General features: G+C 42.0%; 1 protein-coding gene across 1 annotated transcript in view; it reads left to right on the top strand.

The window, feature by feature from the left end:
• The first annotated feature begins 1,537 nt into the window (after positions 1 to 1,537).
• The window catches only part of LOC142090118 (uncharacterized protein KIAA1671 homolog), a 50,009-nt gene continuing 25,072 nt past the window's right edge, over positions 1,538 to 26,474 (top strand). The window contains exon 1 of the mRNA XM_075167506.1: positions 1,538 to 1,760. Within this exon, the coding sequence (XP_075023607.1) occupies positions 1,710 to 1,760 (51 nt within the window). The 5' untranslated portion in view covers positions 1,538 to 1,709. The remainder of the gene's footprint in view (positions 1,761 to 26,474) is intronic.

Raw genomic sequence — 26,474 nt, 5'->3', positions numbered from 1 at the left:
TCTGACGTTTGGTCACAAACCTCAATTCCTGATTAAGTCATCAGGACTGATAGGAGTCTTATGAATTAAAAACTGAGGTATGTGCGATGCTGCTCATCCCCCAAACAGAAGTAACTGCGCTTGCTCTATTGGGCTGAAGGGCTTGCGCCTTCATCTGGAAACAGAGCAGCTTTAATGCAACTATGGTTTATAACCAAAATTGCTGGTGTGTGTAGTTAAAACAGAGCACTCTGGTACTAGAACTGGTGTAGGCATGAATTATTTTGAAGCCTCTGGTTATATATTTTATTTATTTATTTTACATTAAACTGCATTTTTTGTCCTTTGGTGAGGAAAATCTGGTATCTGTAATGGTATCCATATGAAGATGCACTTACTTGAGACTGTGATGTGTGGGTGGAGAAGGATTTGTTTAAGAAAATCATGAGCTGACTCTTAAAAAATATTTTGGAAATGAACTGCAAGGGAGAGAAGATAAATATTTTATAAACATGTGCAGATGAATTTAGAGTTTGGCTTGTCACAGTTCACCAGTTGTTTCCAATTCTGCCCACAACAGGTCTCTCTCCTGCCCATTGAAAACCAAGCCTTCTCATCTTCTGATTGTATAAAACCTCTAATATTGCAGCTTCACTCCTTCCCAGATGGAAACAGATGTACTAAAAAAACCATCCTATGCAAATTGTTCTGTTAGCCTAAAAACTGAATCAGCCTGGAAGAAAATCAAAAGAATTTGTCAGCTGTACAAGATCTTAGAGATGGCCATTAGAAAAGTGGGGGGTATTTTCTTAAACATCCAGAACCAAAATTGCAAGCAAAAGAGATGTGGAAGCTGTTTTGTGTCACCTCGGTGTTGTCCCTCCCCGGGAAAGGTGGGAGCCTGAGGAGTGCTGGGTTGGGGGGAAGCAGTCGGGGTCCTCCCTGGACGGGCTCCTGTCACTTGTCTTTCCTTTTCCCGTCAAAAAAGTAGGAACAGATAGAAATGTTAGGATTCCCTTTTTTGCTCTTCACAAAATACCTACCATCATTTAGTCATTTAGCTCTGCTTCCTATTTCTAAAAGCAGCCCAGTGTTGGTTAATAACTTGGTTTGCCCAGGCTTTCTTCCTTTTTTGGTAGTATTCGTTTGCTGGGAACATTCCAGTGGTATATAAAAAGACACTTTGTTGTGTCTATTTCTTCTCGTTCGCAAAAGACATTTTTATATTAAAAGCAGGAGCTTTTCTTTCATATGTGGTTTTTTCTTTTTCTTGTACATTACCCAAAAATAAGGTCAGCTAGCAACCCCGACAACCGCGGTGGCATTAATAGCGTTTCATAACCCAGCCTGCAAAACAGAGTGGGTTTAGAAGCTTCTCTTTCCTTCCAGATGAAGGGCTTTTTAGTGTGAAACCCAAAGTACTATTATTAATTCTAGACTAACACATTACGGATTACTGAGATGGGAGAAGTCTGAGCAGTTAGATGCTAAATAACAAGTGGTTAAGTCACATGGTGCCGGTAGCTCAGCCACTGCTTATAAGTAGCCACAGCATCTGTTAAAGGCGCAGGGCTCAACGTGGTGACGTGGGGCCGGATAAACAGACACCGTACATTATTCATGTTGCTTTTAATTGCTCCGGTCTGCTTTTAACTTCTGCTGGAGGCGGGGAAGAGTGGGGAGGCTGAATCTAACGAGAATGGTTTTGCGTTAACTTTGTACTTTGGAAGATGGAGTATTATTACTGTCCACGTTTGTTGAAGTTGCTGCAATATTTGTGGGTAAGTGTACTCTTTAATGTAACTGCACTTACCAAGTTGGACATTTTTAACTGTTTACAAAAATCCTGAGACTCTTCATAAGTAGCGATGGCTTTGCTTGCAGTTTGCTTCTGATCTTTTTGAGTAGTAACGTTAAACTTGGGAGTTATTTTGGGTGAGAAAGGCTATTTTGTCTTTAATACTCACTTATAAACGAGGAGACTGCAGACTACTTAAATGTGCCTCAGAAAACTCTCTTAGTAATTGGAATTTCTTCCTTGTTTATGTCTAACTGTAGGGGTTGTAGTTTTGCATACTGCACGTTAGAAATATTTTTCCCCATTTGTTTAAAAGCTATCCTTGGACTCTGGAGACTGCTGCTTTCAGACGCACTCCTTCCCCTGCTGCTAGCTAGAGCTGCTGCCTCCTGTTTAAGTAAAATGGCCAGTACTAATGGCTTTGGAAGTGTGTATGTGTGTGTGTGTACAATTCCTTATTTATTTTTAATTTGACTGTGTTAATAGGTTTCACCCTTCTCAGTGAGCACTTCCTCTTCAAACAATCCTTAGGGCCCTCTTCAATGAAAAGCTCTTTTTAACAGGCTGCTTTTACTGTGCTAGTCTGCCGGCTTTGAAGGGTTACTTTTGCACAGTGATTGCTATTTGTCTGACATTTCCACATTTATAAAAGATGAATTTGATTTTTAAAGCCTTTATGAATAGATACTATATTACTTTGAACCTAACTAGTTAATGTTTTAATTTCTTCAGTACTAATCAAATACCAATTCTCATTTGTTTGTGGTATTGTCTGCATTAACCTAGCAATTTTTTCAGCTGTAAATTCAGCATGTAATCAGCACTGACACTTTAAACCTTTTAATGCTAGCTGTTTGCTAACGCATTTTGAAACTATAGCAAAGAGTTGGCTTCCCTCATTTAGAGTATTATTTTACAGTCCTCGCCTTGTATGTGCTTTGATCAGTAGTGAGATGAGATTGCCTACTGTAATTTTTTTGCAGCTGGGAGAGAAAATAGTACATGAAGAACTGGGCATTTTCTTAAAAATCTTTTCCTGTTGGAGACTGTAGTATTGTAAAACATGGAAGTCTTTGGACATTTCTGAAGGTATTTTAATTTGATTAGCTAGGTTTTTAAGAGGCTTTCTTTAAATTGCACATTAAAAAATGAGTGTGATATATCAGACTTTAATATGACGAGGGGTGGATGTTCTTCATGGTTTGCCATGTGTGAGAAGAAGTCTGAAAGAGATCTCTGAATGCTTTTGCTTTCACATATATCTGGCGATTTTCCATAAGGCCAGGAAAAATAAAACAAACCAAACCAAACTTTTTGATTAGTCCAGAAGATCACTGGGATGATACCTAATATTGTGCAATTTTAGTCTGTAACAGAAACAGGTATGTTATATTTTCTGTGTGTATATGCTCTTTTAGAGGCCTTGAAGTATTTCTTAAGCATTTTCATTAGTGTACACTCTCCTGATATGTTGCAAGAAAATATTGGAAGGACAATTGTGATATTCATGATGTTAAATATATATAAAAAAAAGAAATTTCAAGGGAAAAGCACAGCTGTGCCTTTTGTCACTTTCTGTGTTGATGTTACAGCTGAAGGCTACCAAGGAGATATTTATCAGTTCTCTCTATAATCAGGAGTAACCAGAGATGTCGGGGTTAGTTGTCAAGCTTTGTGTTATTTAATCTATCTTGGGGAGCCAAGGTACTTTATTCATTAGGTAGACATACCTGAAGAAGCTGTAACTCTTAGTTAAAAAATATTATAATGAAAATCCATTTTTAAAGCTACTATTTTGAGTTATCAATAGGTTGCATCTCTTCTGCTGTGTATTTGTTTTACTCCTACACGGTGGTGGAGTTGTTAGACATCAGTGGACCCACTCAGTGCCAGCTATCTGCTAATTACTTGCTGATTCCTCTTCTGATCTTTGAATAGGATGTGTATTATTGTGATGTGTAGGAAAGTTGTCAAAAAAGAAGTCTTCATAGTATTTTTTGAGCACAGCATAGTTTGTGGTCTGCCCGAGTATGTGTGAAATGATGACTGACCTCCAAGAAGTCTGTATCCTGTAGTCAGGGTGTTGAGTGACAGCTCTAAGTTTCTGAAAAGTAGTCTTTGTGTCTGGCAAAATGTTTTGTTCAGTAGGTTGTATTAGATGCCTGCAGAGTTCTGTCCAGTAATTCAACCTAGAGCTCCCTTTTCAAGTCAAGTTGCAATAATGAGGAGGAGAGCAAGCTTATCACACCTGGATCGTTTGCACTCTTAATGAGGCATGCTGCAGGACTCATACTGCAGTCGTTCGTGGCTGGTGTTTTCTTTAGTGTGATGCATAACACTGAAACAGGGATTACTGAGAAGCTGGTTCCTAGGGAAGACCGAGCATTAGATTTTTTGATGACAGCAGATGGACTAATGAGAGCTACTGAGAACTATTGCTGTAACTGTACCAACTCGGTAAAAAAAAAAAACACAATAAAAAATGAAAGCGAAAAGTGCTGATGGAGCCTTGCAGGTTGCTGCATAAGGCTTTTATGAGTCTTTAGGATGACTGTTCAAGAACCCAGAAGTTCCTGTCTGGTGTGATAACACAGTCTAGTTTTGGTCAAATTAGTTGATGTTTCTTTGAGAAGGGGAAGAGCAGGACTCTTAGGCACCGGTCCGTGTTTGGTTCACTCTCAGTAAATTGTCTCTTCATACTACAGATGTGCTCGTTGTTGGGAGAGATTTCTCAGAAGCTTGTGGATTTGTGACTCCAGCAATATATCGGTCCTCCTTTGATTCTGGCCATTCAGATTATAGATGGTGTGAGAGATTATCTGTATGGCATACAACCAGGCTTTTGCTGGTGACAGGGGGAAGAACGCTCTGGGCTGCCTCCTAGGTCTGTCAGCAGCCTGTGGTAGGACTGCCTGTGGTTGGTCTTGCCTTAGCCTGTGTTTTCACGAGGGTGCTGGTGGTGCTCTGCTTCCTGGTGTTTTCAGGGCTGGCTCTTCACCATCCAGCTGGTGTCAGCACTGACTCCTTTTGCTGCCTTTTCCATCAGCCTCGAATCCAAACTAACTGAGTCGCTTTCAGTCATACGTTCAGTTACAGACTGTATTTGTTGTTTGGACCCCTTCAGTCAAACGCTCAGATAAGCATAAAGCAGAGCACTCTGTCTAATCGCCAAAGGCATTGTGGTGGTCTGTAGTTCAGCAGCTGAAATTCAGAGACTGAATCATAGCTCTCTGTATTCCCCATCATCACTTCCTTCTCTGCTCTGCCATGTACCTTCCTCCTAGCTGTGATCTTTTCATCATCTTTAATTGTTTAATTAATGTAATTATGTGTTCAAGTGCCAGTCTTTTGGTGACCATGTGCTATATTTATTATATTTGAGTATTTTCCAGGGTACATAGGGTATTCATCATCCCTTTTCCAGTTGGTGAGGAGCTTTGGTGCAGCTGATACTAGACATCTTTAGGTCTGACTTGCATAAGAAGTCCTTTAAGTGCAGCTCAGTAGTCTGTTGTCCAGCTGCTTGCATCAGTCACACTGTCGAGCTGGTCAGCACGCCAGGTATGCAGCCACACTACTGAGGTTTCCTGTTCCTTTGTAATGCCCTTTGTCCAATAACCAGCTTTTTTGGCTCGCTTGTGGACACAGCCACTAGTGGAGTGTCTCAGTTGGTTCTGTTCCTGTCCTTAGCCATCTCAGAATTGTGAGCAATTCTTCCTCTGCCCCAGGGCATTTTGTGGGCTACTGCAATTTGGATGATGTAATCTCTTTTTTGATGTATCTGAGGCTACGCTCGGATACACGTAGGAGCACGCTGATAAACAATGATCCATGTCACAAGTAGGACCAGGTAACATAAGCCAGCTCAGTGAGTGGAGGCCAGCCTTCTTGGAGTGGGGGCAGAGCTGGCAAGAGATAGGAGAGCTCTGGATCTGTTCTGGAATAGGTGGTGAAGGAAAAGGATAGGAGCCCTGGCTGATTTTGAACAGGCGCTGCGGTATTTGCAGGGAGAAGAGGGTTGGTGGACATGAACTATGTTAGGTGCAATTTTTAGTACCTTGGTTAGGAACCAGCTGCGACTTTGGTGGTTGCTTCTGCTGAGCCACCTTCAGAATGGTCCTGGCTGGCTTGATGGTTAGTGAGGGACCTGGCTCAGAGTGCTGGCTGGGCCTCCAGCTGTGCTGCTGTGGTATCGGAGACAATCAACAATCAAAATCTTGGGGCTCGATGGAGAGCTATGTGATTGCTGTTCAATCTAGATAAGACAGGTAAAGTCAGTAGATGAGAGAAGACAGCTGGAAGAGCTGAGAGCAGCTACCAGTGCACCCCGTTACATGAGAGAGCACCGTGATCTCTAGTGAGTGTGTAGTCTTTCCCTTGACAGCCAGATGTTGGCCTGGTCTGGATCCGCCCGCCAGTCTGTGTGGTAGGTGCATAAATCCTGATGCCTCATCAAATGGATAGTTGCATTAGTTTCTATTGAGTGTGACAGGAAAAGCATCTGGGGCAAGTGGGTGCCTGAAGATGCCTTGAAAACATGAAAACATGATAGCTATGGTCTAAGAACGGCCTTGGCTCCACTTTAACAAAACAGAGGTCTGAAAAGCCTGTGGGAGACCGGTGTCCTATTAGGAGCAGAGAATCTCTCATACACGTTGTAGCTCCGTAGCTCATACACGTTATACATACATATATTGTGATATACAGTGGAAATGAAAGTGGGCTCCAGATTCAGTGCACAGTTTTGGCCTTCTGGAATGGATGATGGTGGTGAGTCTCCTGAGCATGCTAGGTACCATTCTCGATGAGTTGTTTCTTCTCAGTCTGGCACTTGTCTTTGTTCAAATAGCAAACAAATGCTACATCCTGAAAGCATTCAAAAGTAAATGGCATGTTTTAAATAAAATGTTACCCTGAAGCACTGTGATGGTTTAAAAGGACCTTCTTATTCTTTGACAGTCATTAAACAATAATTACAAAATCAAAAGAAAATTGGGGTATTTAAGTAAGAAGTAAGATCTAAAGTTTGTTTTGACAAGATTTTAGTTGCTGCCTTCTAGGAGTGGTTTTGATACCTCTTTATCAGGTGACTCCAAAGGAAGTGGCAGCTCGTTAATAGCCATGCTGCCACGGCATGTCACTGCAATAGCATTTTGATGGGTGATGGAGGGAAACCGTAATCACTGGTCTGCGTGCCGTGGGTATGGTTATCCCTGCTTTAAGGGAGGGAAGGCATTCTGTGTCGGTGGTGTGTGGCTTTCCCTTTGTGTGTGCTGCCTGGGGATTTCCTGTGGACAGTGTCTGCTGCTGTTCTGTTACGGGGTTTACTTTTGATGACGGGGCAATCGCATTTCAGGCATACATTTTTTCCAAAGACTTAAAAACCCCTCACACCCAGGTAGTGCTGAGGTATATCTGCTGTGCTGATGTCAGCAGCTAAATCTTCCTTTTAGATAATCTGAGTAAGCGAAGCCCTGTTGCAGGGAAAAATCTGTTTGGAAAGGCATTTTCTTATTTTCTTAATTCCTGAATGCTGCTGTAGAAGAGGAATTCTAGCTTTTGTGTCATTGCTAAGAGCAAGCAGACAAAATAAACCCGGCCAAGGAAGCCCGTTCCCTGTGGGAACGCGAGAGAGTGCTGTTCAGCCGCAGGAAGCCGGCGTGCTGGCCCGAGGCCACTCGTCCTCGTGCAGCTTCAGAGCTCGCACAAGGGAAACAGTGCAGAATCCAAAACAGTTTGTTATAGTTAGGTGCGGTATTAAGTTTAATTTACCATAAAATGCTTTTATGAAATAGCGCATTCTAGGTTAACTCGGTGCAATAAGGTTTGTGTTCAGTAAGATGTAACCAGGTGGAAGCCTGGTAATTTTTTTTTTGTAATGACTGTGTCATTCCAGGCTCAGAGCAGCTGGAACTGGGGGACTGTCTGCCCCAGCCCCTCTCCTCTTTAGTTTGAGTCCAAAGTAGTGAGTACGCTTCTGATACGAGGCCGAAGTGGATTGTTAAACCTCATTTATACATACAAAGCAGAGGTAACTTCACTGCCTCTCCACTAATATTTTGATCTAAAGTTGTTTTGACTCAGTTCCTGCTTTCCCATGCTGTTGTCCATGTCGCTAATGCTGGGAGACAGCCAAGTTCCCACTATTGTTCCTGTTCTTTCAGCAGTTGTGAGTTGTTCATACAGCCAGTGCGTGTTTACTGTACTGAAAGGAAATGGCATTTTAGAGAGCAACTTGAGCATGGTGAAAGTAGTTCTTTGTGCTGGCCTTTCCTCGAGATATGACAGGACTTTGTACTGCAGTGCAAAGCTTCTTTTGAAAAGTAACTTAAGATAACGCACCTCGAATCCTGTGTTCAGTTTTGGGCCCCTCACGACAAGAAGGACATGCAGGTGCTGGAGCGTGTCCAGAGAAGGGCAACGAAGCTGGTGAAGGGCCTGGAGCACAAGTCTGATGGGGAGCGGCTGAGGGAACTGGGGGTGTTTAGTCTGGAGAAGAGGAGGCGGAGGGGAGACCTCATCACGCTCTACAACTGCCTGAAAGGAGGTTGTAGTGAGGTGGATGTTGTTCTCTTCTCCCAAGTAACAGGACGAGAGGAAATGGCCTCAAGTTGCGCCAAGGGAGGTTTAGGCTGGACATTAGGAGAAATTTCTTTACTGAAAGAGTGGTCAGGCCTTGGAACAGGCTGCCCAGGGAAGTGGTGGAGTTGCCATCCCTGGAGGTATTTAAAAGACGTGTAGACGAGGCGCTTAGGGACATGGTGTAGTGGGCATGGGGGTGTTGGGTTGAGGGTTGGACTCGATGATCTTAGAGGTCCTTTCCAACCTTAATGATTCTGTGATTCTATGATTCTATAAATCTGAAGCCTGAATGAAGCTTGGAAAAAATGTAGTATTTGGTTTTGTGATTCAGGGTTGAGGCTAATAAATACCTGCCACATTAAGGAAGGCAGTATAGGTTATATGCTAACCACGGTACATATTTGGAAAGTTTTGATTGCTGGGATTGGAGATTGCAGATGTCAGATGAGACTGGATTTACTTCTGCGTTTGTTCCATAATTCAGCACTATTGCACAGTTCAGGGAAGGAAATACAGCAAATCTAGTTGAGAATGCAGAAGGAATTTCAGCAAATCAACCTTTTAGCTTCACAGAGTTCCAAACCAAATAATAATGCACTTAATCTAAAAAATGTAAACGAAGGCCACACCTGTAACAATGACCCTGATAAGCAATTTAAGATGCAGCCTTCTGCAGGGTCGCATGGCTATTCTTGTACCATGCCACTGCTCTGGGCTCCCGAAAAGCATGTTGGCTGGGTGTAGCTCGCTGGAAGCGTGGGGTCGGCTGTCTTGTGGTCCCTCATCGGTGTGCTGACCGTGTCCTGGGGGAAGTGGGAGCATCGGGCTGTTGTGTGGCTGGGCTGTGCAGCCTCTGTCCCCTCAGATGACGTGGGGCTGACGTGCTGTGCATGGGAGGAGGAGGAGGTAGTAAGAGCAAAGAGTCCAAGAAATAATGGAACCGTGTATGCATGCAGTGTTACACAGCAATGGCAAATAAATGCTATTGCTTTTTTTTCCCTGCCACCCCCCCCCCCCCCAACATGGCATGTTGCAAGATAAAGTGGATGAAGGATGTATTGTATAAACTTATACCTGATATTTGTTCTACTTACTGCGGTCAAGAAGTGACTGATGTAAATGAAAGATGCATGGAATACAGTGTTCTGTAATGGAAAGAACAATCAGGCACCCAGTGCTTCCCAGCTGTGCAGTGGGAAGGTGGTTTAGGCAGTTGTTAGGCAGCATGTGATTATGCTGAGAACAGCCAACATGATTTAAGACGCAGTTTTACCTTCCAGCTTCTTGTTACTACTCCCTGAAGAAGGAAATCCCTTGCACAAAAAAGCATGCTCCTCCTTTGGAGTTCTCTGAATTCTGAAAGTCAGATTTGAACCTTCAGTAGTTGGAGATTACCTGAGTACCCTCTGTGAGAAAGAGAAATACTACCAAATTTCTCCAGGCAGACGGTAATAAAAAGTTCCGTATTTTCTGTCTTTGAAAGGGATGACAGAAATGCACTATTTAAGAAATAGTAAACTTGTCATTTACTGACTGATTTAAGAGAGCGGCGTGCTTTGGACCAAATCTAACTCTTCAGAGAACATATCGTTCCCCAGTATAGCATGCAGTGTGTCTGTCTGTCACTTCTTGAAATTGGCCTGCCTGTGTTTGCTGTGTTTTGAATTGCCCGTGCTGCCTGACTCTGGGAGCACACTGAAATGACCCTGACTTTAGGTATGGTGTTACCAAGCAACGCTAAAACTTGTGAGATTTGAGGAGACATTTTCTGACTGCTAGAACCTGCTTAATAAATGTAACGTGTGTGGGCCAAATCCTGCTTACCCGAAAGCTCAGCTGTGCACAAGAAAAGAGCTCTTCTCGCATGAGGGAATTCCTGCTGTGACAGGATGGAGATGACAGACCCCATCCAGCCTGCGTACTGGGACCGACTGCCTCTGGTGAAAAGTGAGATGCTGGCTGAGGTGTAATGCTACAAAACTGCCCAGACCGCATGTAGCAAGATGAATCAGAATTTCATGGCGAACTTTTAAGGAGATGGAATGAAATTGGTGAATCTGGCATTATCCCTGAAGTCAGATTTTGATGTCTTTGCGGAAGGGTGTTGGTGAGGAGGGGTTTGAATGACTGCTCGTATGCAGGTCTGGATTGACTTTTTATCAGTCAAAGAAAAGGAAATACTTTGAATGTCTCTTCATATCGGATTGTCCTTTCTCGTTTGCACATAATTTGACTCACTTTTACGGGAGCAAGAGCTTTCCCAACCCCTCTTCTTCCCGTTATCATTTTGAGCAGAAGTAGCATGTTCCCATGCTTGTTTTCTTTCACTTCGCTTACCTGCTTTGCCCTGTGAGAAAAGTTCAGCAGTTGGAGGTATTTTAGGCCACGTTCTGTCCTTGGGAAGTCTCTGTTAAAGATGTTTTGCAGTTAACCTGTGCTTCACGTGTGAGAGTCTATTGGATCAAGTGATGGAGAAATAACTGTTCCCCTGTTGGACTTAATATAAAAGCTCTGGCTATGGTGCTGCTTTGTTTTGCCTCCTTGGTGCAAGGAGATCCTTTGCAGGCTGAAGCTTTTGCCCTGTGGCTGCCTGGCATGCTGGGGAGATCCCCTAACTGAAGATTGGGACCTTGGGGAAAATTGGATCAGTTGCGTGTTGAGATCGTGTATTTGATCAAAGCAGCAGAACTGCTCCTGAGAACGCTTGGGCACGTTTGCAGGGAGCATGTGGTGTTCAGCCTGCTTTTGTATTTGTTTACATGTTCATATTTTCATTGCACTGTGCAAATAGCTTCCTTTTCTTATGGATAAGTTTCACATTGTGTTTCTTGTTGACATTAGATATCTCCCCTACTGTAAGATAGCTCCTGGTTTTCCATAGCATCTTTCTTAGGTGATACAAAACTAATGCTTAGCTAATTTGTTTGTAGTTTTCAGCCCACATTGGAGGGAATGTCTAGTATTTCTATGGTAATGTTTATCAACAAAAAACTTTCTTCATCCTGGATTTTTATTTGTATAAATGGAAAAAACTGTATCTATCCATCTTTTGCTTGGCTTGATCCTTTTGATGTAAACAAATGTAAGGAAAATGTTTTTAGTACTTTCCAGAATATTTGTGCTGTAGGAATTTCCTGTTTCTGTTTTGTTTTTCAGTTTTTCCTCCTCCATTGAGATGGAAGGGAAGTGCTGAATGATTATGTACATGGGCTTTCAAACAGCATAGTATATTTTTAGCTTGTTCCCGCAGCTTTAACGTTGATAGCTTTGTTTTATACTGAAACAATTCAAGGTACAAAAACTATGGATATTCAGGATGTTTAACTGGGCCTTTCTTAAGTTCAAGAGAAACATAGTTTGGGGGACAAAAGAATTAACATTTTCCGAAAAACTGTTTTGGCACTCTAGTTGTTGTAATTCTTACTGGTAATCGTATTTAAACTTAAATTGTTTAAAAACTTAGATTAAAAGTTGTATTTCATAATTACCTTTGTTTACAGATTTTTATTAATCTTGGAATAATTACATACTACTGTAAAAGTGTGCAGAATTTTGTATAGAGAAAAGGCTGGCTGATTTTCTACTTTGATTACAAATGAAATGGGAAACTGCAGTTTTTCACTGATCCCATTAAGGATGACCGTGGTAGTAGAATGGTAAAATTATTTTGGCAGGCATAACCAAGTAGGTGGAGTGTTCAATCATGAAAATTATTAATGTGTTTTCTTTTATCACAAGTGTAGTTCTGTAAAGAAAACAAGGAATGCAAATTTAAGTGGTTTTTTTTTCTTCTTACCTCATTCCTCTAATATTGGTTAATTCGGAGGAAAGCACAGCTTTGAAGCACATTTGTGCCTCACTCTGTGCCTCTGCTTTCCCCTCTTCTTTCTCACTTCTGTAAGAAGTGTAAGTATCGTACTTAAATGTGACTTTTCTTAAATGAGAAGGTAAGGTACGGAATTTTATCATATTGAGGTGATAGTGCTGTGATTTTATTTGTTTGGTTTGTTTTGTTGTTACAATGTGCATGAGTGTGTTACATCTACAGAAACAGTAAGGCAAATCTACCCTCAAAGAGTCATAATCTAAAGAGTGGGTGTAAGCCACACGATATCATGAAACATGTTGGGAAGGGTGGTGGTAGCAGAGAGGGGGGATGCGGTGAGCGCTTACAAAAGTGGGCAGAGAGTGCACGACAGCTCGGCACCAAGTGTTCCTGGTGAGAAGAGTCAGGCCGTGGGATGGACTTCGAGGCAGATTAGATGCGTTCGGTATCTGACCTTCTTTAGCAAACATTGCAAAACGTTTCTCTGTGATAAACAGCTTCATTTCATATGTGCTAACGTGCTTCTTGCGTGAGAGGGGAAAAGATGATGTCCCAGCAAAATTTCTAATCTTTTTCTTGTCTTGTTTGAAGTGCGTGAATGTCTAACACTATTTCAAAATTATTGATCAGACTGGGTCACTCTATTTTTTTTTAAAAGATTGAAGAAGAAAAGGTGTTAAAAGTAGTAGCTCTTTGTATATAAAAATGGTTTGGAACCTTGCCCATGGAAGTTTAATCAGCTGCACGCATAACACTTCAACAGCTTTTTGCTGTTTTCACGGTATTATGTTGGACAATTCTCATTGTATGCCACGGGGAATGTTTTATTTGTCAGAAGATGTGGGTGAGACGGGAATCCATGTTCAGGCATAAGCTTCAGCTTTAATAAATTACCACTAGGTAGATATGAGAAGTTTACCCCTTTAATGTTCCAGCTCCTGTTTGAGTTACAGAGTGTCAAGGATCTCCCTCATACTTGCTTCTGAATCCTCTGATTCTCTTTAGACCTGGCCATTTTAACCTCTACTTCTTGAGCACTTCTTGATGCATTTTTCTGCTTGTTTTCATGCTTCTAACTCCAAGTCATTCTTACTGCAGATAAATGTATACAGAGTGAGAAGGTTGGAATGCCCGCAGTCAAGACAAATGGTACAAAATAGGATGTGAAAAATTTCCTTCCTGCTCCCCAGACAGGCGATATGCTGCTTGCAGAGATCTTTGGAAACAAAACTCACATTCAGCAATGGGGGACAGGGGAGAGGGGAGTTGGACTGCAGGTGAGGAAGGAGCCCTGTCTAATGTAAGCTCGTTTTTATCAGCGCTGAGCACTGGCTCCACTTGGCAGCAGTGCTCAGGCAGCGCCAAGCCCGAGGAACAGTGTGTCCGCTATCCCTTCGCACACTGATCTGGGAACGGCTCATACCTGTTCCTTCGCCTGGCCAGGGATGTTCCAGTGGTGCTGTAAGACGACAGTTGTACCTGGGGAGTGTGGGTTTTTTTTTTTTCTTGTTTCACTTTTTGTTTTAAAAATTTCACTGCCATTTTGTCCTCCCTGTAGTCTAACCAAGTCTTTTTCTGTACGAGACCTGGAGAAAGGATATATTTCTCTTGTTTTGTCTTTCCTTGTTCCTTTTTGTTGTCCTCTCTTAGCTGATATTCAAGAAGATATGTTGCAGTGACTATGAGCTATTTGGTTGGTTGTGAAACCTTGGCAGATCATATTCATTTATATTGGGGAAGTGGCAAAACCTGTGCTGTAGGTCTGCAGGGAAGTTGCTAGTTTCCTCCCTGAAATCACTTTCTGTGGCAGGGAATGTTCGTGTTGCTTTTCTGCCCTTGCATGAGGAGACTCTGTTGTGCCTGCCATAAAACATGATTATTTTTATAAAGCGCTTTGTGCTCTGAAAGGATTGTCAGGTTAGCACCCAGCAAGGCAGAGAATAAAGCCTCCCCTTACCCCTCCGTGCTTGGGAGTTGGGCTGTTCTGAATCATCATTTTCTCCTTACCTTGGACACTTCAGCTGGAGTAGGCAGGATAGCATGATGGCAGCCAAGTGAGTTCAGCTCTATTATTTATCAAATAAAAGTAGTAATACCACAGGTGAACTCTAAGAATAAAGTAGTTGTGGAATAAGGATGTGCAGCATGCGGGTGGTATAATTCCTGTTTTCAACGTCTGGCTGTCAAGTGATTCAGTCTTCTGGAGCTTGCACTGCCACCGTTCTGTTACATTGCGGGGTAGGAGATGAGACCATGATGAGTATCTGTCCTAACGTGACATGGTCTGTGCGGACACTTGTGTACTAGGGAATGTGATGTCTTCAAAGGGACACAAATAAGTTTCTTAGTGAAGGTTGTCCTGAAGCAAATTTAATTGGATGATAAATAAAGAATTCTTGTGTCCTGTTCCAGATCAGATGAGACTGATTTCAGAGGCAAATTGCAAAGACAGTTTTATTACATAAGCCTTTTTGCAGTTATGGTGCATAAGTATCAAGAAATTTCCTTTTGCTCTTCAATCTGGAGGAATAAATTAAAAGTACTTGTCTGCAAAGCCACTGGCACTGAATTTCAAAATGTAATTGTTCCCAAGATTGAAATGCGTTACTTCTTTAAGAAATTAGTATTACTCTGAGGTTATTATTACTTCTGTTTAAAATAAAGATTTTAAAAATAGCCATGGACTACATTGCTGAGATACTTTATGAAGTGCTTTAGCACTTTTTTTAAGTCTCTTGTATTAATGTGTGCTTGCGTAAACTTTACAAGCACTGATCCAGAACCTGTTGCTACTGCAGTCTCTCGCTGCTCACTACTTTGTGAGGCCTCTGTGGGCTTTTAAAATAACCTAATAAAAGAAAAAAGTCTGGAAATGGAATTTCAGTCTCTCTTGTAGTTGGCTATGTGTACGAGGGGAACGCCTTTAATGTCAAGTTCTATGCAAGTTGTCTTAAATTCTGAATAAGCATAAATTAAAACTCTATACATGAGCTTAATTTGCTTAGTTTCAGTAGGAAACGAAAGTAGGAATAGAAAACAAATATTTAGTGTAAATATTGAGATACCCGGTGTTTCAGGTTACAAAAGAGATTTCACTGTATATAGACAGTGTACAAAGTCCTTGTGCTAAAACACTCATCCATTCAACTCTTTCTCTCTTTTTTTTTTTTTTCCTTTCTCTTTTGGCCATAGACTGCTTATGGTTGTTGTGGCAAGTGAAACAGTCTAGGCATCTGAATTAATTTATTCATTTATCGTACCACCATGAAAAAGAAAAAAAGCAAAACAAAGCAGATAAAACCACTAAGCTCTTTCATCTTTGGCTGTGTTAAGTTTCATGAGGAATCTTGGATTTGAGGGATGGGAAAGCTAGGTACAGCAAGTGGGGAAAAAGGATGGAGTAAGAAGCAAATTTACCTCAATGATTGGCTTAGAGTCCATGTCATCTCAATTATTTTGTGACGGTATATGTGATACTGTGTAAAAATCAGAGGAGAAGCAAGGTTTTTGTTGTCTTCAGAGTACCTGTGCAACAGTGTTGGTTTTGCTGGGGCCCGTGTCATAAATTTGTTCCAGTATGGGTGTACTGGTACCTGCGTCACAGCTGACGATGCCCAGTGTGTTGGAAGCATACAGGGAAGGTGTGAGTCTGAAGGATGCTGAGCTGCAGACAGAGCGCCTAGCCTGCTGCAGAGCCTTGTCTGGACTGCTGGCTTCGAGGTAGAGATGGATGCTGTGATGTGAATTGTATCATCTCCTTCTCCTCTCTGAGAACAGACCTTGATTGGACCAAGGGATTTATTTCTATTTCCCCTAGACGATGCGTGTCACAGCAATCTTCTGCACCCATGCACCAAGCAGCTTGTTACGGTTTTGAAATTATGCTAGGTTTTGAACTCTGTCAAGTATAAACAGGTGCAGGAGCCTGAACAATTCCAGTCTTTTGTTCATGGACCTAAATGTAAGCCTTTTGTTTAACTTGAGCTCTGCGTTAATTTTTTTTTTTAGCTTAAATGAAAAAAAGATTGCTATGTGCTATGACCAAAAATTAAAGACTTTGTGCAGTAAGACAGTTCTATGAACAGTCGTGACAGCTCACTGACAGGAACAGAGGAAGTCTTGCCAGTGAAGTGAGATTTAACCTGGCAGACAAACGTAGATGGTTTTTACCCATAAATCTGATTGAAACTTGCGCATTTTTCATATTTCCCCAAATCCAGGTGTTCTACAAAATGTACCCTTGGGATGTGTCTTTTTTGTTTGTGTAACAGCAAGTCATTTTGAAGAGAAAGGGGGGGCGTGAGAACTGGCAAGTGGATAGGGACGTTTTAAAGAAACCAACTTGATACACAAACAGTTTTGTTCTTTGCATGTGCAAAGCCAAACATACTGTATCTGTCCAGGCTCTTACCAAATTATGTGTTTTCCCAAGTTAGGACTGGTTTAAAGCAGTTCAGTTGGTCTTGGTTTGGAATGAAAGAAAAAAACAAAAACCTTTGCTCCAGGCTTTTGTGTCTCTGCCAGATGTGCGGCCGGGGCCCTGCCGAGCGGCCAGGGCAGTGGGGCGGTTGGGGAATGGATCGTAGGGGGAGCAGGACTGTTGCAAACTGGCAGATCATTGGGAAGCCTTGAGAATATTACTTGGCATTTCAGATGACTGAGTATTAAAGCATTTCTTTTTTACTTTAAACGAGAATTTGAAGGTGACATGATAAAAACTTTTATTATGGGATGTTACATGTAAGAAATTCAGCCTGTAGTTAGGAATGCTTGCTAGTCCTTCTTTGAACATGACAATTCAGATAGCAAAATAGAGAATACAGAGGCAAAAATAAGGAGGATATAAAAAACGTAAGTTGTTTTGTAGTGTCTGAGGAACCCAGGGAGTAATTGAGTCTGGAGCCATGTAGCTAAGCTCAGCACAGTGCTGCGTCTTTAAATAGTCCATAATGTCAAACACAACAGGTTAAATTAAGTTCTCTTACTAATGAAACAGAAAGAGACTTGATGTGGAATGCAAGACCAGAACAGCCTTACAAGGGCAGGCTTTACTCCTCGGTGGTTGCTGAAGACTGAGTGTAATTGAGATGGACAAACTAAGAGGCCTGAGATGGAATTGAAGCTGTCGTGATCTTTGCAAGTACTTGATCATGATATTTGTTTGTACGTGCGATGATGACTTGCAGAAAACACTTAAGAAATGCATGAATTATTAATAATTGCTAACTTAAGTGGAGCGATGGGGTGTGAGGCAGGTAAGCATCAGGAGAATGGGTTTCTGACTGAGGGTCCCACAAGGGAGAAGCAGAGACTTCGTTTTTGCAGTTTAAACTAACGTTGCCCATCCTTCTCTGTCCTCATCACAATGACAAAGGATCATTCAGGGATCCGGTCTAGGTGAAAACTAATCCCCAATATCCTTTTGATAGGTCTTCAGCTGGATTGCCTTCCCAGTTCCATGCGTGCAAGTGCTGCCAGAAGGGAGGTGGTGATGGGGGGACCCAGCCATTGCTAAAGACCCTGTGGACTTGAATGGCTGACACTCATGGCTGTGCTGCAGGTTCCACCTGCCTCTCATGGTGTGTGTATTATGTGCTGTGCTACATGCAGGCCTGTTTTTAATTTGACCTTCCAATCCTATATAGGCATTAGCATAATTATATGTATTTGAGAACAGGTGAAGCTCACAATGAGCTGAAAGAAGCTTTTGGAAAATATAATGTAACCATAGAATTTTGTTTTCTACTGAATGAGAGGAAAAATAGGGATTGTTACTTCTTTGTGCAGGTTTGGTTTTTTGAATTGTAGGTGGAATAGAAGTTGTTTAATAAAAGTATCCAGCAATGTTTTAATAACGAGGTCCCATTTGCTACTCTGGTAATTAGTCATGCAGTAATGGTTAGCAATGTGTGCTCTCTGTTTTCTGAAACTGCAGACCCTTGACAGATCCAGGGTGGCTGCGGCACGAGATAATCACTAGTATTTTTCAAGGGCAGAAGATCATCTTGTGCTGTTCTTGTTCAGAAACAAACCCTTGCTCAGCCTGAGAAACTGCTGGACTGAAGTGGCTGGGAGACAATTATAGAACATCTGTATGGTTTGAGCTATGTTCTTTAGGCTGATAGTTATAAAAAGATACGTGGATTCACCAGAGAAGTAGTGAATAGAGCCTGTGTGTAACCCACATGCTGTTATTTAATAAAAATATGGTTGTGAGCTTTTGCCAGCTGGGAAGTTTGCGTGGAGTCCTATAGAGCATCATATTCTGGGGAGCCTTAGGAAAGAAAGAAAGAGAACAAGTTGGTGTACTCCCCGGGGAGCCCAGGCTTTCTTGGTCCGTTGTGTGCGCGCCCACAGGCAGGAGATCTTGTCTGTGGCAGCGTGCTCTTTGAAATCGGTACTCTTCTATGGCTAATATAGTCCTTAATCTATTGTGAAGTTGATTTATGTCTTTTAAAATTATTTTTAATAGTGGCTTGTGTTTTTCATACAGGTGAAATCTCACTTGAATCAGAAATGCCCCAAAACATGATTTGCTTTTGAACAGCTTTTGAAAACTCCATCCTTTAGATTTTTCAAGTGTGGTCCAGCTTTGCTTGGCTGATGTAACGGGGTCCTCTGAGGTTTCACTGGATTATTTTGCTTACTAGAATAGAAGGGATAGAAGCAGTCCATTTTAATAGAGTAGAATAACCCTCCTCACACACACACACGCTCTGCACAGATCAAGGCAGAGGTCAGCATATTATGCTTTTGGTGGGGAGGGGTGAAAATAAAAAAATACATTGTGAAATAATCTATCCAGTCCTTGCAGTGTCCAGTGAGAGGTATTTTTGAGGACGTTTCTTCTCTATAATTGCTATGCAGATGCATTTTAATAAAGCAATATTCCTACAAATTTTCTTAAAATGTAATCCATTTTTTTCAGACCTCAGTTATTTTTAGATGGATTTTCTAAGGAAACTAAGTTTGACTGCATAGTCTGTCAGTCTCCTGGCAGCTGCTGAACTCGGCCAGTTTTGGTGTGGAGCTCAAGCAGGAGAACATGCAGTCACTTACTGCATTTCAGCTGAAGGGGTGGAAAAATCTTCAACCATTTGAATTTGATGGTGAAAGCGCATCTGATTATCTTCTAAAATGTTTTGCCATGATGTTAATTGAAGTGTAAATCTAAGCAATAATTCAAATGTTGAGTATACTTAAATACCTAGCAGTATGTTCATGTGGTAGCCAAAAGATACTAAATTTAGTATTGCAGATAGACTCAAATCAGCAGTTTTACAGTCTTCTAAGGATGAAAATGGTAAATGGGGCATAACATCTCACTCTTTTCATGGGAGGTCTAATACGAAAGTGGAATATATTCTCTAGTGAATTTTCAGATCCTTAAAGTCACATACATGTGTGAGAAGTTCTTGCAGCAAGCTGTAAGAAAAGCCGCCTTCTGTCGGTGTTGAGTTGAATCTGGTCGTGCATCTCCTCCCATTTTGTGACAGGCGATATACCAGAAGGTTGGTGAAATTTCAGTTCTGCTCTGCCTGTCCTGTTTAGATGAAGGGACTGCTGACTAACTTGCATGGCAGCTACAGTCCAGAGCTCTCTGATTGCTATTCCGGGGGGCTACCGAATCAGACAGAGCCTGAATCCATCTAAAATAGCAAAGTGCCTCATGAAGAATCCCTGTACTGCAGCAAGCGCAGAGCTGCACTTGCAAATGCGCAGATGTTTGAAATACAGAGTTAGATTAAACAGCATAAAAATGTGTAGTAAGTCTTCAAATTCAGGCTTGGACACAAGATCTCCATTGTTCGTGAAGCATTATCCATAACTGTGTCAGAATAAATCTAATTTTTTTTTCTGTTTCTTTGAAAATATAAGAAACACCCAGCTCTTGGGTGATCAAAAGTCTCTCTTTCCATTTCCGTACAAAAACAACTCTGTAGCTCTTTAAAAGAAGAGCTATGTGAGGAAAAAAGGTTTTTCTCTATTGTTGGATTCCCTTTTAACACTGAGGGTTGTTGTTAGACTGCTAATTTGAGAATGTTGAAAACAAATATGATGTATTCAGAAATGAAGAGTAAGGTATGGAACACTGCATTTTGTCACCAAAGTTTTTCTTGGAGATAAGTTACAGGTTGGTGGAGTTCAACTCTTAAAAACAATGCTTAAAAGGCAAGACACCCCATTTCCTCAGAGCATCTTATGCTTGTGTGCGTGTTTGTAAGTAGAATTTCTGATACAGTAAAACTTTGCGTGAGAGCCATTTCATAAAATATTATCTAGAAATTTTTCATTCCATTAAATCTCTTCCTGAAAGGTTTAGGGGAGGAGAGGATGATGCAAGACCGTGGTACTTTGTGTGGCAGATTAAGCAACAGCAACAAAAAGCCCTTGAATAAACAAGAAAGTGAGCAGCTTCCAACATGCCTTTCTTACCTTCATACCTGTATCTGTTTCCGCTCAGTTCTAAACTAGTCACGTCTTGACTTTGCACACCTACTTATGTTTATTGATCTAAAACCTTAGCTGTTATTTCTGCTGTCCTCCCAAACGGGCTGTTTCCAGAAATTCCATGGCTGGTGACATTTGACTGCTCAGTGTTACCTGCTTTTATCCATGGGGTCTTCTCGTTACCCCCACCGTTTCAGGCTTTGCAGCAGCAGTACCAACCCCATGGTCTCCCAGCTGCCAGGGAGGGAGCAGAGCTGGGGAGTGACAGCGAAAGTTGTTAACAGTGTGTGAAAGTGGAAAAAACGGCTTTAAACTGTCAGACCTGTTCAGCTGTGTTTTCAGCTTCTGGCTTAATCATTATCTTGCGCTGATATCACAGTCACTAACTTGAAAGTATCTTGCTTGAGTCTGTAAATCGCATAATAAGATAGTTCTGCGTGATGGTGCTGCCCGAGTACCCGTCAAACAATGGGAACGGGGTGTAGGTTTTGTCCTAACCTGCCCCCTCCGAATAGGAAGCCTTTTGGTGTCGGTGTAAAACATTCCCTGGCAGACGTTGCTGTTGTTTTCCCAAGGAAGGGTTAAAATCAGTAAGTACACGTGACATATGCAAACTATGAATCATTCCAATAGATCTGTGCAACTCCTGCCTGCTTAGGCAGCAAGCAGATGCTGTTCCCTTGGTTGCCATGGTAACCCTGCCTGTACTATAATAAAGCCCGGCCCAGATCCTTCCTTAGGCAGACCTCTGCGGCTGTTTCACCTAGCTCATTGTTTCCTCTCCGGAGAAGAGGCAAGGCAGGGACAGAGAGGAGGGAAGAGGATACCAGAGGCAGCGGCAGCTTTCGCCTGCGTGTAACCTCCCGCGCCTTGTTCGGGGAGCGTTCGGAGCACGGCGAGCCTTGCTGTGCCAGAGCGAGACGGGCTTGCGAACAGCTGGGATACCCGGCAGCTTCTTCAGAGTGCGTCTCCGGATTGTGTAAGGAGAGGAGCTGGCGTGTGCAGCGGCTTTAATAGGCGTGGGGAAAGTCTCTGTGCTGGCTGCTGGTACGGCGTTTTACCATTCCCGGCTACGTTCCTCTGTTCTGAAGCCCCCCTTGAAGCAGAGGAGCTGATGTCATTCAGAAGATCTTTTGGCAGGCTCTGAGCAGCCAGCAAGTCCAGTCTTGACGGCAGCAGGCTTGACACGGTTCCCCCTCAGCTTCACTGTGCCTCACGAGCTTGTGATCTGCGTTTCTGGAAGTGAAAATCTTGTAGAATGGTTCTGAAGATGGGAAGACTGGTGAGGAGGGGATTCTGCTGGTGCTGATACCTTCCCGCAGACTTTTTGGGGAAGAAAATAATTCGGATTTATTGTTCAGAAGATCTAATTATTTTGCTGCTAAATGGATTGTATAGAAGCATCAGAACTTTGTTTAATGTACTGTTACCTGAAAAGCTGCCGAGCCAGAAGAATACGATTTTTTTTGTCTTTCTGATATTTACAGCAAAACAAAAACTTGGCTTAAAAAGGGAGTTGCTTTTCTGGTTCTGAAATGAGACAGTAAGAGACTAATTCTGTGCTTGTAAATGGACTAATTTCAAGTGACTGTGTCAGGATTTAAACCTTGATTTCTCTCTTTAACATGGCTGAATTAAACATATTTTGATGGAACTCTGGAAATCTGAGTGTAAGTAGGAAAACTCTTTTATTTTTTCCTACTTAACAAATACCAATCTCCAACCTCACATACCTTTTGTTATTTAAATACAGAAATATGCTGATGGTTATAGTGTAGTGCTATTTACATTAGCTGAAAATATTTTATAAGCGGAATCGTTTTTGCAAAATAAAATCAGGGTTGTTAAGGAGAATATATTTTACAGTAAGTGCTACTGAATATTGATTTCTCATCTCTGCTGGAAAAATGGATTACCTTGGAGACAAACTGACAGTGGCACAAACTCACATGACCCAGTGGATGGGTACAGTGCGGAGATCCTTACAGGAAGCACTAAATTTAGTCACTACTGCGGTTGCTCATGAACGGACTAGCGGGGAAGGTGGAAGCAGGACTCCCTTCAAGCGAACCTCCTCCTTCAGGCACTTTGCATCCCGGAGCAGAGAGTCCTTCCGAAGGTTTTCAGTGCGGAGTCAGCAGAGGTTTTCCTCTTTGAGGAAGAGGCAGACCAGTTCAGAGCCACCTGAGCTTGTAAGCTATACACCTTTTTGAGACTCTCGAGGGAGATAATACAATGCAAAAAACTTGGTTTTGTTGCAGCGTTTTATCTAGTAACAAAACCTATACCATGTCTGCTTTTCAATTTTAAAATAGCCCCCAAAACACTTCAGGTAGTGATGTCTGTCTGTCTGCTCCCAGCTGGTTTCTTTCTGCAGCGCAGGTGGATATTTTCATTTGCCAGGGAACACAGTTAATCAAGGTTTTGGGAATGGGGAAGAATGTTGTTGATCTTTTTTAAAGCAACACAGTAGGACAAATATTTGTCTAGAGTTAGAAAGTTAGTCTGAAACTGCACTCATGTTGGTCATTTCAAACACCACAGGTCAGCGTGACTTTTAACGTACATGAATACTTGTAATTTTTCAGTAAAAAATGCCTGAAGCTAAATTTGTAAAGAGTTAAGCGCTGTCACTCTGCAGTCAATGGTAGATGATCATTATTCTCTTCTTTTATTGAAAAAGAGGTGTTTTTTCTCCGTGTAATTGCCACTTTGTCATGAAATAGAAGTTATATGACCAGCATGACTTGCAAGGGTATAATTCCATGGGAGCAAGGGAAAGGTGAAGAGCCCTCGGTTCACCACGACTGGGTGCCACGCGGAGCCCCCCACCCGTCCCTTTCCATTAAATACCTTTCCTAGTCTCCGTGTTATTTTCAGGAGGGACAATCTGTATTTAATGGCGTGGCAAAGTGGTGGAGGAAACGCCGGTTGTGTAGAGAGAAGCCCCTTCCCGGGTGGAGGGGGTGCGGGCTCTGGCAGCTGGGCGGGGGTCTGCCATGCTCCTTGCAGGCGTTATTCCACGCCCCCCAATTCTAGTTCCAGCAAAGACTGCAAAGCGGCAAGGTTTTTAGGTGATAGTGTGTTGAAAGGTAAATGAATCCAGTTTCTTCTGTTTTATTTCATGGAGAGGAGCCTAAACTGGTGATTTGAGTTGTACCTGAAACTGGTAATTTAAGGCTGGTGTTTGAACCATGGGAGGTGGGTGTGCTGTGGTTGACTTGAGTGGAATGGGCACCAAAGCCTTGGTACCAGTATGTGGGTAAATCCTGAACAGCTTGCGCTCTGAAGTGGCTAAAACGTTTTGTTTTGTTTTGTTTTTAAACAAAGTAGTTATTCATTGTAAGTGTAAATACATAAAGTTCTGATGTGGCCTCACAGAGGTTTGTTCACTGAATGATTGAGGGTAAAGTTGCATTCCTTGGGGAGGTGTGGTGTTTGTGTATGGGCTATTTCCAGTACTTTTTATCAGTTATGGTCTACAGCATTTTTGTCCTAGCTTGCTATTCATCTCCTGTTTGGCTGTTCTGGAAAAGAAAATACTGTTGAGTGAGCACAAAAGAATGAAGAGGAAAATACTTGGTAACCACTGTTACAGTGTTAGCATGGTGAAGTTCTGTTGGTTTCTTTTTTTAAGCTGATATTTTAGATATATTAGGATCATCTGAATAAAAAAACTTGTTTAAAAGAAGTGAAGACTGAAAAACGGAAATGTGGAACCTGCAGAGGGCAACTGTACTACTTTCCTTACACTGCACTGCTTACAGAGCAGAAATCGTGAGACACAGGATGACCTTTTCACTTAGTTCACTGGTGACAGCCACCGGAGCTGCTGTTCCTCTGTTTCAGCAGTAATTTTGCATGTGCTTGGCTTTACGCATGAATTTGGTTTAACTTGTGCCCAACTCCCTGTGCTCAAACTTAAGGTCTCGGCACTTGTGAAAGTTCATAGTTTGTGCCATCGCGTCTTCCACAGAACAACTTGCACACACGGACCTTCAGCTATTGTTTATCTGGCTGGAACAGGGTCCTGGTTTTACTTAGTCCTTGGAGCCACTGACATTTTTCTACAAAAACCTATGGAATTAGTATAATGCATGTAGTTCATCGTAAACTGACTTGTTTGTTGTTTTAGGGATGTACTCACTCAGTAGTCACTCAGTGCTGATACTTCAGCGATGCAGTTTTTAAACAAGGAGCAGCCGGGCTCGTTGGCTTGTGAGCCAGCTGCTGCCGTGTGCCCGACACAGCGAGGGCTGGGGGGCTTCAGCTCCGTCTCTGCTGTCGCTGGTGGCTGCTGGCTGAGAACTTAGCATTGTACAAGACCAAGAAACCTGCCAAAATTCAAGTTAAACAGCACAATTTAAGATAGCGTAAGTAAACTTGCTGCTGAGGTTGAAGATAGTGGAGGTGTGAGAGTGCATTCCGCTGCATTCGATGTAGCTGTCCGTTTGTCCCTTCTCGTGACTTTGGTGGACTTTCAGATGAAATAACTTAAGGGAAATAATAGGTTACAGTTTGTATGGATCCCCTGTCACTGCTTCAGATATCTTTTAGGGGAATTAAGAGTATTGTATTTAAATTTGGATATCTGTGACTTTTAAGAAATGCTTAGGCTCAAAAGTTGTCTTGTTTTCTGTTTAGTTCTGTACTTAAGTTGCAATCCTATGTTTGTAGCAGCTTTTATGGCAAAGGGCTGATGCTGTGCGTGCTGTCTGCTGGATCCCCCAGTGGGAAAACTCGGGGCTGTTCCATAGGTCTGGCATAGGTGCAGTACCCAATCTCTTTACATGTGGGGAAACTGGCAGGTTGGCACCTTATTAATAACATACTACAACATATTTTAGCTGGTAATTACTGCAAGCTACGTAGTTGGGGAAGGGCTCACGGGTATTGCATTTTTTTTCTGGGCTGTAAGAGATTTTTATCCACTACAGAGGAGCTTTAGGATTGGAGTGAAAGGGATTTGACGTAATTGGTTATTTCCTTGCTGGAGGTCATAAAAGTAGGAATCAGGCTGGAAGAGAGAAGAAATAATTTTCTTTTCAAACACTTCTCTTGAACAGCTCAGGGATTACGTATTCGCTTTGTTTTTCTGTTCACACCTTGTCACATTTTCCTATTCGATGTCTGGCAGGGCTGACTTCCTGACCCAACTCCATCTCTGATGCTCGGTGTTTCTCTGTAGCGCCGCAGAGAGGAGGTTCTGCAGCAGCTTCCTCGGGAAGGGAGGCTGGGTGGATATACCTTATTTAAAATGTAATCTGCTAGTTTTTATATGGGAACCAGTCTTTATACACAGGACATTGTGAATTTAATTTGTGCCTTATAAAATCTCTCCTAACCTCCACTTTTTCTTTTTTTTTTTTTTTTAATTTAAAGCCACACGCCTTAAATTACACCTAGATAAATAAATGTCTAACACAGGGCAATCTTATGCTGAATCTAGAGAAAGTACAGCCATGTTTTTAAGAATTGCTTGAAAGCTAGGACGATCAAGGAATAAAATGAGCCTGAGAGCTAAAACTAATTTATCTTATGGTTCTCAAACCAACAGTTGATCAGTCAAAATTTAGTATATGCAAATCTGCAAATCACAAACAGGAGTGCAGGAATAATTTTTATTTTAAATAGCTTCTCTGGTATATTTGACAGCAGCCTGTTTGGAAAAAGATTTTTTTTTTTAATTATTATTTTTCCCTGTAGTACTCCTATGAATTTCTTCATTGAAATGGAATACTCTGTCATTTGTCCTACCTTCATTCATAGCCCAAACCGCTGAGCACACTGTTTTTCTGATCAATTGCTGTTTCCCAGCAAGCTTGTCCTTCTTCTCTT

This window comes from Calonectris borealis, chromosome 18 (genome assembly GCF_964195595.1).
Source record: "Calonectris borealis chromosome 18, bCalBor7.hap1.2, whole genome shotgun sequence".
In the NCBI taxonomy this organism is placed as follows: Eukaryota; Metazoa; Chordata; class Aves; order Procellariiformes; family Procellariidae; genus Calonectris; species Calonectris borealis.
The sequence above is the reverse complement of the archived record's forward strand: the minus strand, read 5'-3'. Positions and strand labels throughout refer to the sequence as shown.